General features: G+C 30.2%; 1 protein-coding gene across 1 annotated transcript; it reads right to left on the bottom strand.

The window, feature by feature from the left end:
- Window positions 1-105: 105 nt before the first annotated feature.
- On the bottom strand, window positions 106-11,436 carry LOC123299149 (V-type proton ATPase 116 kDa subunit a1-like). The gene is made up of 13 exons (XM_044881448.1): window positions 11,273-11,436; window positions 10,815-10,991; window positions 10,171-10,299; window positions 9,373-9,503; window positions 9,120-9,246; window positions 8,349-8,738; window positions 7,606-7,896; window positions 5,155-5,513; window positions 4,122-4,249; window positions 3,038-3,309; window positions 2,415-2,601; window positions 1,744-1,903; window positions 106-238 (listed from the first exon to the last, which is right to left on the bottom strand). The coding sequence occupies exons 1-13, from the start codon at window positions 11,393-11,395 to the stop codon at window positions 106-108; spliced, it is 2,607 nt and encodes an 868-aa protein (XP_044737383.1). The 5' UTR covers window positions 11,396-11,436.
- Between the last annotated feature and the right edge of the window lie 1,023 nt (window positions 11,437-12,459).

Raw genomic sequence — 12,459 nt, forward strand, 5'->3', positions numbered from 1 at the left:
ATTAAAAATTATATAATATTACATTTACGATTTAATTGGTAGTAAAACTTCTGTTTCGACGCTTAAAAAAATAAAAAAATAATATTTTAACAAAATAATTTATTTTTATTTATCAAGTACTTTTTTAGGTTCCTTTCGCTTTACATCCGAGTCTGAAGATTCTTCAATAAGTTTCTTAAAATCCAGTGGACGAAAAAGAACTCCTCCACCGATGTAAAATTTGCTCTGGAATTCAACCCTGAAATAACAACTAATGTTATTATGATTTATTTTATTTGTGTAGGATTGCCAGCAATAACCGCATTAAGATGAAGCAGTGAGGAATATATCCCAAGAAAAAAAATCCTTGGGAGTTTTCATTTCGTTCTGAAAAACCCATTTTAATAATAACACCTCACACATGCGTATTAATCTCCATGTGTTTCATATAGGTTACATGTATTACTATGTCTATGGTATGGAGTGTAGAGTAAAAGGAGAATCATCTCTTATGAGACTGTTTGACTAAAAAGGTGTCCACAAAATAGCATTAAATAAAGTGGCTATAATGGCGCTTGTGTAGCAAAAGGGTGTTTGATGTAAGTTTCTCTATCCTACTCTAATAACTTGTTTAGTTCTCTATCCTACTCTTATTACTTTGAGCACATGTTTTAAAATGTACACTTTTGATACAACAGCGCTATCCTTATTTAATGCTTTACGACGGACACCGGGACACTTTTTATGTACAGAGATGGTTCTCCTTTTACTCTACACTCCATAGTCTATGGGTTACATAGTGTTAAATAGGCAAAATGTTCTCAAATACTATTATTAGGTTTAAGGTATGTAATTTTTTTTATTAATAATTTAGTTATAATTTAAACGATACACGAAAATACGCATCATTTTTGTGGCAGATCGATAAATTGACCTGATTTTCTTTAGAAAATTGGTACTTATGAAATGAACATGTTTTTTTTGTCTATTTTTCCGCTTATAAAATACACCGAAAAATGTATAGGTCTGGACTCTGGAGTACTGTTGTAATTACGATATGATTAGGTTGAATTTATCGACTATAAAAAAGTTGGTTAGGTTCTGAAGTGCTTATCCTTTGCGTTCAAAAACGGGACTCTATTACAGTTTGACTATATCTTACAATTTTCGATAGAATTTCTAATTTTATCTATTCGCGACTGATCTTTTAAGTATGAAATGGCAAAGCGGGTGTAAACATCTTAAAACAAGGTTCTCTTTTTAAAATTTTTCGTCAACAACCCACTTCGAGAATCAATTATTTTTCAGTGCCCCCAAAGCGTTTTAATATGAGTCTTATTACCTATACATTTATCCTATGTAAATTTACCTTACCTCCCCCTGTGGGCCTACACCAACCACAAGGGGGTAATAACGTTATCGCCGAATTTGAGAAATACTGGCTTAAGACATATCATTAAATGACATTAAAAAGGAATTTCTACTAATTGACTTCCGAACTAGAGTTGGAAATCATATAAAATAGATTATAAGTACATCGTCTTCAATCGCCATTAAAGTGTCAGTATAGATAGTTTCTTGGGATTTGCGAGTCCGCCAGTCGTCATTGCAAATTATTTTTATAAAAATTCTCATAATGGGCTAAATCAATGAATTCTCAATCGGAGAGCGTGCAAGGCCTTCTAAAAATCGAAACAACTCGGGCATCTGGCAACTATTTGCATAGTTGTATTTTATATGATAATCCATTGAAATTATATTTACCAGTGCAAACGTAAAGTATGTAAAAAAGCAGATAAACCTTCCATCACAACTAATATAGAAATTGTCAACAATGCCCATGCTCCAAAAATAAAAAAGAATGCATATCCCATTGTGCGTATTGTTTTTGATATTACCATAGTCCATAGCACTTCAGATAATTCTGAAAGAAATGATTTACATATTCTTAATCTTGCAACGTATTTATAGAAAAAGTGGTTAGTAGTTGGGCACAAAATGCATTTTTTTTCGAGTCATTTAGAGTAGGCCAGTTACAAGCCGCGGGTAGGATCTGGTGCGTCCCTCGAGGTCCAAACGAATAACTTCCCAGTATAATAGAGTTATAAAAAAATCGACCGACTCGAAACGACTCGACTGAATATTATGATATTGTTTTCGAGTCATATTGCTTTTAATACGCTTCGATCGACACCTCAACTAAGATATTATCATTACTTATTCGCTAATCATTTTTTGCTCGCGCGATATCAATTAGGAAAAAAATGACCACGTACATTCTTCGTCATAAAATCTGCACAGCGCAAATGTAACAAAGGTGTCATACTTTTTTCTCTACAATATATTTGGTGATATATTGAAGGACTTGTTAAAATAAATTCTGCCTTGCAAATTTTTCATATTTAATTTCTCCCCATATCTGCTTTATTACTTACGAGCATGAGCTAATGACAAGGCCCATAGACGAAGATACGAAGCTGTATGAGATATTGTTCCAAGAATGAACTCAATTGTATGGATAGTTTGATGAATAAATAATTCTCCTATAGGAAGATGTTCAGGATCGTAATTTTTTTCTTCGTCCTCAACGCCATCTTCATGTCCATTAACTGCATTTTCTACCTAAAATTTTTAATTTGAATGGATTTTATCTTTGAAAAGCTAATATAAAAATATTGCTAAAAGCAAATAATTTTATGCCGCTAATTCCTAAAGTGACGGGGTTTTGGTTTTTTAGTTCGATATAATGTCTAGAAGAGTCTTTATATATCAAGAAAATTTCGTACTATTCTGAAAAATCTTCCAAAAAATCTGAGCTCTGGTTTTTGTTTTTGATGGATATTGGTTGTCCTTAGCAGATAATATTTGAAATCGATCTTTATCAATTTAGCACCCTGATACACTGATAGCTTATTATTTTCTTACAGAATAAGAGCACAGCGAGTGCTTTATATACAAAGAGAATAGCCTCATTGATAGCTCTTATCTGCCCTTTTAAAAAGTATTTTTGTGTGTGGATTATTTTAATTCTAACAAATAACTATTAAATAAAACGTACATTATTAATATCATTATCATTTAGTTGTTTAGCTTTTAGTTTTTTTAATTTTCTTAGTTGTATAGTTTTATAAATCGGTATGCCCAATAACAAAATCGGAATACAGCAAACAGATATAGCGATAAATACAATTTGTATTGAGTATTGGCCTTTATAAAAGGATTCGGTGCATTCCACTGCTTTTACTCTGCCATCATCTTTGAACAACATCATATTAATGAATGTTATTAAAATATACGGAGCACATCGAGGGCTAACTGCAACTTCGTTCGCTAAAATTTTAAACAAATTAATACGTTTTTTGTAATTAGAAATTACTTTAGAGAGACACATAAGACAGCAAATGCTGGGTAAAAGTTTCTGTTTCGATTTCTTTCCGTATTCGATTCAGAATACTACTCTGAATAACGATCAAGAGTTTGTTGGGTAAAAATCTGATCCCAATTTATTATATTAATTTTTTCTGCTAAAAGAAAGCCCTGCGAAAAAATCAAAGTGACGCGATTATTTTTATATCATGTTTATATGAAATATATATATATATCAAGGTATACTAATTTTAGTTCCAAGTTTTTAACACTTAAAAATTTTGATGCTACAAATTTTGGTATAGGAAAATCACCTAATTAGTCCAATTCTGGTCTGTCCACTGTTTTAGGACGTGAAAAGTGAGGTCGAGTTCGTAAATGAACAACATAGGTCAATTGGAATCTTGTAGAGCAGAAGTTGAAATGTAAAAAGGGCAAAAATTAGGTTAGATACTTTTTTTAGTATGTTTATATAGTTTGTATACAAATTAGTTTGTATAGTTTGTTTTGGTTTACTTACTGTGCCCATTTAATGCCAAACTTTGTCAAATTTAATGATAGTTCATTGTTTTCCTTGAAAATTGCTGATTTGAGTTTTCCAAACATTACAGTAAACTATAAAATCTCCAATCAAATTAAAAAAATGTAATTTAGCATACTCTTTTACTTTATTCAGGTTCATCTATCGGATGTTTATATAGAAATAAATCGAATCCGAAAAATTTTATCGAATCCTAGTTTTGCGAGCTTAATTGTGCTCACCGATTTATACGTACCATCGTCGGTTGCTTTATATTTAATCCATTTAATAAACATTAATACAACCATATAGAGAAACAAAACACAGAAAAATAGAATTTGGGGAATAAATTCAAAAATAATGTTGATTTTCTTCTTAAAAAATCTATAAAAAAATGTTAAAAATTTAGTGCCCATCTATAGCCAAAAGTCAGCTAAAGAGTACACACAAACCTTATGGAATTTGGGTCCTGATTAAATTGTCAGAATTTATGATATGCGGTAGTTCTGAGTATTCTCAATAAATTTAATAAAATGTTTTAATGGGCATAATGGAAAAGAATGAACAGCAACCACAATAATAAATAAAAGCGAGTTTTAAGGTTTCATTACCAGGTAACCATTTTAAATACCACAAAAACAGATTTTCTTGCGTCAAAACGCTATTTGAAAGTCGCTATTGTTTGACATTACAGAAAAATAATCTTTGGATATACAAAATTTATAGGCCTGGTTGACGCTTTCACTGGCATTTTATTTATATCATTTTCTTTTCATAATTTCGTTATCGTATTCGATATTTAAGATAAAATTATCAACATTCTAAAAAAATTCAGCCGGATTTAAATAATAAGTTTAAAAATTATTGCCAGGTGCTGTGAGATTGCGCATACCAAAAATCCTTCAAAAAAATAAAATCTACATTTTACGTTAAGAGACTGTTCGTTTCAGAAGCTTGGACTATTTCACAAACCTCCGGAAACTGCAAACAAGAAAAACTTTATGGAAACAAATATAAAAAAGTTTTCACCTAGAAAGGGTGCGAAACACAAATTGGATTTTTTTTGTTTGTTTGTTTTTTTTTTTTTTGAAAAATTTGGATTACAAACATCTCCGAAAATATCTAAGCTCCAAAAGAAGTTACGGAGGAAATGTACCATTATTTATCTTTGTGGCACTTGAGATTAATTGAGAATGCTCAGAAGTCCGAGCTACAATATACCAAAAATAAAATGCATGCAATTTATCCGAGTCCCACTTTCCTTTGGTTTGTACGTGGTCATTTTTTACCTGAAATTTATAAAACTTAACGATAAGCCAAATAACATATGAGCAACTCCAAAAATAATTGAAAGTTTCATTTTGAATGAATTGTGAACATAAATTTTATTTCTTGACACTTGCCAAATTGGATCTATTCCAAATGGATAAGGATATTGCCAAAAATAAGCCGTGCTTGGATTTAATTGTATTTCTTTGTTGTTACGAAGTAAAGTCGATATTTCCGATGCAGTATAATTAGGTTTCCAATAGGATCCAAATATGTTTATCGATTTGGAAAATATATCGTTGTAAATAAGGCCAGCATGGCAACTGAATAATCCCATTAGTAATATCACGTAACGTCCACCAAAAAATATTTTAGCTATCTAGAAAAATGAAAATACATTATGCAAATATCAGAGAGAATAAAGTGAAAACAAAAATCTATAATATTATTTAAAATTTTATTGTGGACTTAACAAAATTTAATTAATAACTTACGCCAGTAAAATCTTACAAAAAAAAAAAAACTAAAATCGCAAAACACGACCTAGGGGAGTGTGAAACTACATTTTGTTAGCAAAAACAGTTGTGCTATCTGCGCAATCCTTTAAAAATTGCAAAATTTTCTGACTTTTTCTGTTTTTGCAGTTTAATTAAAAAAGCATGAGATTTTGACATTCGTTGCTACTATCATTTTGAACTTATATTTAATTGGAAACAATTGTCGCCAACCCACAGTTTTTTCCACAGTGTGTCCAATAATTTTTGAGATATGATGCTTGAAAAATGTAAATGGTTTTCAGAAATGTTAAAATTTTGAGTTTTGCTTATGTTAAACCGTTAGAGTTAGAACAAAAGTTACTTCTTGGGTACATAGGACCAATCTTCTAAACCGTAATAGCCCAGAGAAATAAGACAATAAAAAAGCCGATCTCTTAAAAAAATTCAAGTGAAGTTTTTTCACCGGGATTATCTTTATTAGGATGCAAGAAATGACCTATGAAAAGTCCATTGCAAAATCATGTGCGCAAAAAAAAATTCAAGGTCATAGATCGCGAAAATAGGTTTTTTTCAAATATCTCGTAAACTATTAAGTTTATCGCAGTTTTAGTAATTATAAAATTTGTTTGTTAGTTAATTTTATATAAAAAAGGTTCTTTATAAAATATCTGCAGGAGCAATAGTTCTCAAAAGAATATTAAAAAAATTAATTTTTTTTTAAATATTTTTTTTATATAAAATATTTTTGATATTTTTCGTGTAGCAAAGTATGCGACTTACTCTGACTTTTTCTCAGTTAAATAGTTCGAAAACTATTGCTTCTACGGAAATTTTGTACAGAACTTTTTTTTGTGTAAAATTAACTAACATAGTTTAACAAATAACAAATTTTATAACTGCTAAAACTGCAATAAACTACTTACATAGTTTACGAGATATCTGAAAAAAAACCTATTTTCGCGACCTTTGACCTTGAGTACCTATTTTTTTGCGCACATGAAAAGATTTTAAGCAGAAAAACTTTTAATTTTATTTACTTGGGTTTGTAAGAGATAGAATAAAAGTTTAGATATAAAAGTTAAAATATAAAAAAAATGATCCTTATAAAAAATAATCTTTTGTTGGAAACAATTTTTCATAAAAATCATTATTTTCTCGTGAAGGGGAAAATTAGAACAAAACTTTGGAGTCGATTTTCTCCAAAAATGTGTAGGTAGCTTCAACTACTGAACCTTATGAAAAATTTATGAAAAAAAAAATTTTATCTACAAAAAAAGAAATACTGAGAAAAATTTTCGAAATCTAATAACAATGGGGGTCGGAAGGCGATGCAAAGCTGTTTTTTTTTTTGTTATGTTATTTGGACGTATGAGGGGAGTGTGAAACTACGTTTTGCAAGCCAAAAATAATTGTACTACTTACGTATTACGTTAAAAACTGAAAAAAGTCCGAAAATTTGAAGCACTACTTATTTTGCTTGCAAAACGTAGCTACGGATAGTGTGAAACTAGTTTCACACTCTTCTAAGGGATACAAATAATATACCAAAAACGCATCTTTGCTTCGAGTTTTGGAGACTCATACTGATGTAAATTTTAATCGAGGCTTTGACTGGCGTAAATTTACAATTGAAAAACTTAAACTCGACTACAGAGAAGATGGAAATAAAATATAAATTTAAATCGAAAAACTACCAGTAAAAACGACTGCTTAATAAGTATAAATTATAGCAGAATATCAAAATCCACATTCCATTTGAAATGTTTTGAATTAATAATAGTCGTAATAATAATATTATTACATATTATGCAGTCAGAGGCCAAAAAAATTTAGTGAGAAAGAAGAAAATTTTCAGTGTTATAAATATAGCAAATAAAATATTATTTTTACATTTCAATGTAATAAAAACAAAACAGTCTGAGAATACTCCTTATAGTGATAAATAGAACAAAGTCATTAGCCATACTTGCTCACCTCGCCAAGTGATTTCCTTTTAGCAATTTTTTTTTCATATATAACCATCCAACTAGCAAACAAGACCATAATTAAACCATGACCAATATCACCAAACATAACACCAAATAGAAATGGAAAAGTTATAATTGTATAAGGATTTGGATTTATTTCTCGATATAAAGCTACACCGTATGAATCAATTAAAACTTGGAAACCGTGTGTAAATTTATTTGTCGGATTGTATGTCGGCGGTTTTTCCTGTGTCTCAATTTGATTCAATATCCCCGGTACATTACTTCCACTTTGATCCTTCAAAATTACAATTATATTAAACTTATTACTTATTATCGTGAGTCCATAATGAAGTGAAAATTCAATGATAGTAAAGATAAGTTTGATCATGAAGAAAGGTTTTGCCTGCAACCGGAGTGTCGCAAAAAAAAAAAAAAACAAACAAATAGAACGTTTATCGTTCTTTTAAGTGTGTTTTTGACAATTTTTACGAAAAATAAATTGGCAGGAAATTTACAAGTTCATGTAAAAAGAAGCCATCCCTACCGACAGTTGCAAATTTGCCTTCATTTTTCAAAATGGTCTAAAACACAAAAATTAAAAAACTGAATTTCTATAATTTTGCATTGAAACCAGGATATTAAATCCTGAATTTTTTTTAAATTATGAAACCTTTGTTTATAAATCTTCCCAAAGAAGTTTTTACTCCATTATGTGCTTCACGGTCTATTATTCTTCTGAATACGAACAGTGGTTTGTTTTAAAGTCGATTGGATTTCTTCTAAATCTCCCACTGGAACCCAACATTCGCCTATTAAACATTTTTGAGTAACATCTAAATTAAAGAAATTCAATGTATGATAAATTGCCTTTATTTTGCGAACTTTGATAGACCAATTTTTGATATTTTTAGCAACAGCAACTAGTACACGATGACGATGGTTTTGAGTTTGTTTCATTACTGTATTCAGGTCTTCTATACGTGTTATGACACCCATAGCCATTTCTCGGCGATCAGTTGGCGACTCGGGGCATGGATATAAAGTGGCGTGAAAACCTTCGCATATTTTTTTAACGCGAGACTTTAACCGATCTCCTTGGAAGAACAGAATAAACACATTCTTGAAAACTTTGTCACCCTAAAATAGACAAAAATATGGAACTTTTGAATAAAGAATAGATTCTGTAGTGATTTAAGTTTGCAAAATACAAGGTAAAAGATCTGTTGATTCTGATTAAATCGCATACCTGAGACTCCAAGGAATTAAAAAATTAATATATCCACTTTGAAGATTCGTGCATTTGCATTCAAAAATTTTTGTCATAACAAAGATAAGTAGATTACATATTAAATTTAAAGTTGTATAAGATAGAAGATATGATCCTGTCCTCCCAAAAGGTTTTTGGGTTCCTAAGGATCTCAGGTATACAAATCAGTCAGTAGATTTTGTTTATCATATTTAACCCGGTCCCATGTAAGTACAGGTCGTAATAATAATTTTTATATTTCAAAGTCTTACAGAAGAAGGATCTTGAAGAGGATTAACAATTTCAGCTTGCCTTAATAAAACATTACCATGACATACACGCCATAGCATTCGTTCAAAACCTGATAGACGCTCTCGTAATACAACTCCAGCAACGAACCTAGATTATAACATTTCATATTATAAACCGATAATAAACCCGAAAAGGGATTAGGACTTATCTATTGTTTGCCTTCTCCTGTATCCATGTTACATATATTGTATAAAAAATATAACTGAAATTTACCCTAATTTAATTGCTTGTCCTTCAGTCTTAAAGGCTTCGTCACCCAATAACGTTACATTTTCGTCGCCACGTGAGGTCAATGTTTGCTTGTCTCGTTTTGCAATTTTCTGTCTTGGTTTAAATCCTTCAGCCTAGGTAATTATTTAAAATTAAAATCTCTTTCACATAATAAGAAGGATTATTTTTACGATTAAGATAATTGGATGGAAATTTGTTGTTTTGAAACAATTAAATTTTGAAACCAATAAAAATTACAATTTTGAAGGTTTGATTCAGCTGGATTTATTTTGGTAAAATTATAACAAGTTGCAGTATTCAGGTGCTTTTAGGTTTTAACTTTGGAAAACTTATACCAAAAAATTAAAACCTTTCAAATGCGCTCTTGTCTATCTGCGAAATATGGGAGAAAAAAAGAGAGGAAATTTTTAAACAATTTTTGAACCCCTGAGCTATAAAGAAGTTTTTCAAGCAAAAAAATTCAGTAAACTTTTTTTGTAAAATCCATAGTTTTGAAGATACAACAATAATTGAAGTTAATCAAAATTTAGTTAAGTTAATCAAATATGCCATTTCCGATGTTAGAACACCTTAGAAACACCCCTAGAAAATTTCCTTTTTTTTTGTTTCTTCTCTAGTATGAAGAAGGACATTGGCGATTATATTATTAAGTTGTGTTTTTAACTTCACTGATTTACTATCCTGTATCGGCATCCTATAGTGTCCTATAGTTTCCTCTATTAAGAAACTCTTAAAAATTGGGGTTTTCCTATTGATATATGATAAATATTGAAAACTTACCTCATCAAAAAATATTTGAGTTTTATGCAAAATATGTTTTATTTCTGTTAATTCAAGAAAACTGCGTTCTAAAGCTTCTGCATTCTTATTAACTTCCCGTAATTCATTTTCCAATTTTTCAAAAGTGGCCTGCATAATATTATAAGTAGTAATAATTTTACACAAATTTTATCGTGACTTTTAAAAGACAATTCAAAACATTATAAGATTTCATGTTGCAGAAAGCACCATCACGCATAACTGCTATAGGCAGATACAGGTCTAGGTACATTAAGATCTTGTACTATGGATCACAAATTTTGTACTGTATAAATCACAAGATTTTATCGATAAGTATTTTCTGTTTAACGATTAAATTATCAAAAAATACATAGCGTGTTTTGTTTGCTTTGTTATAATTTAAAGTAAATTTATTGGCAAACTTTGTATTATGATCGTAATTTATTCAATAATATTTTATCATTTTGTACAAATACTTAACGCGTTAAATTTTATAAGGTAAAAATACAAATTCGTCACTGTCGAAACTAGTTTCAACTTTGCTAGACATTGAAACGAACATAATAACATATTGTAACTATAAGTAGGTAAATCAATCATGGTTTATGATTTTTGTGACTAATTGGCTAAACTATTTAACGTACTTCAAGATCAACCATTTGTCTTGGAAGAGGTGCTTTAGGGTTTTCATCCTTATCATATATTGGGATTGAATCCTTTTTTATTTCTTTTTCCAAGTAATTTAGTTTGCGCTCCATTTCTTCACAGCGGCGAATTTCATCCACAAACTTTCGTTGAAATGCATTGATCTCGGAGTTTAACTATTTAAAAAAAATGAAGTTAATTTTTCAGATATAGATGTCCCATAAGTTTTTTTACTAATTTTAGATACATTTTCCCAGATATATTTCCACTACTCTCCCCCCAAATAAAGAAGTCTTTTTTATTACGTAAAAAATTACTTGTTTAATAGTCTAATGAAATCGACCCGTCAAAAGAATTGTTGCCTCTGCTTTATTCCTAATTTATTCATATCCGTTCCATTGCATGGGGCGTCCAATGAATTAGATGGGATTAAAGGAAATGGATGAATTTTACTTACATCTCGAAATTGAACGAGGCCTATTTCGCCTAATGCTGCAACGCAAGAATAAGCTGTATCACTTTGTAAAAATAACTGGCATAATGCCATTTCTTCACTACGAAATACAGATTTTTTCCTCATATCGATTTTTCGATAGTTGAAAATACAATAATGTAATTGTTGACAAATATATCTAATTGTAATTGTAAGTATCACTAACTTTTATTCTTATTTATCATTCAATTCAATAACAATTTTTGTTTAATTAATGTTAATGGAAACCTTGGTAGAATTAGACATGGAAAACCATTTATTTAAATGACTAGATTGAAATATACATATCTACTAAAAAAGGCAGGCGGGGAATTTGATTATGTGGTCCATATCAGAGACTATATCAATGAATCCATATTTTGAATCCTATAGTTCTAGTAAAATATCACAATTACACCGGAAGATATTGAGAAGACCTGCAATGTTTAAGGTGTCGTTAATGGATTTAAGGATTTAAGATAGAGTTGTAGAGAAGTGAAGTAGAATAAGTGTAGAAGGTTAGGAATTGGCATACCTACCTGATTTTTTTTTGAGAACCGAGATTTTGTAGGTTAGAGATAAGGAGAATCATCTCTGTATATAAAAAATTAATGGTTAATGGAATTCGTTAATGGGTTTAAGGATTTAAGATAGAGTTGTAGAGAAGTGAAGTAGAATAAGTGTAGAAGGTTAGGAATTGGCATACCCACCCGAATTTTTTTTTGAGAACCGAGATTTTGTAGGTTAGAGATAAGAAGAATCATCTCTGTATATAAAAAGTCTCCACGAAAAGCCGAAAACAAGTATAGAGAAGTTCACATCAAACACGTTTTGCTACACAAGCGCACAAGCTTTTTTAGTCAATTTTAGAACTTTTTTTTTTGACCATATTATACCGTGTATATATGAAATATATCATAGTATATTAAGTTTAGTCCCAAGTTTGTAACGCTTAAAAATATTGATGCTACGAACAAAATTTTGGTATAGATGTCCATAAAATCACTTAATTAGTCCATTTCCGATTGTCCGTTCGTCTGTCTGTCTGTCTGTCTGTCTGTGGACACGATAACTCAACAAGGAAATGAGATATCAAGCTGAAAATTTTATAGCGTGCGTAGCACGTAAAAAGTGAGGCTTATTTCGTAAATGAGCAACATAGGTCTATTAGG

This window comes from Chrysoperla carnea, chromosome 1, assembly GCF_905475395.1.
Source record: "Chrysoperla carnea chromosome 1, inChrCarn1.1, whole genome shotgun sequence".
NCBI lineage: Eukaryota > Metazoa > Arthropoda > Insecta > Neuroptera > Chrysopidae > Chrysoperla > Chrysoperla carnea.

Excerpts from the sequence above, each read along its gene's own strand:
- LOC123299149 (XM_044881448.1), bottom strand. The coding sequence starts at position 11,395 with ATGAGGAAAAAATCTGTATTTCGTAGTGAAGAAATGGCATTATGCCAG. Across the intron at positions 5,514-7,605 it reads AAAGGAAATCACTTGGCGAG|ATAGCTAAAATATTTTTTGG; the intron begins GTGAGCAAGTAT and ends TCATTTTTCTAG. Across the intron at positions 1,904-2,414 it reads CTTGTCATTAGCTCATGCTC|AATTATCTGAAGTGCTATGG; the intron begins GTAAGTAATAAA and ends CATTTCTTTCAG.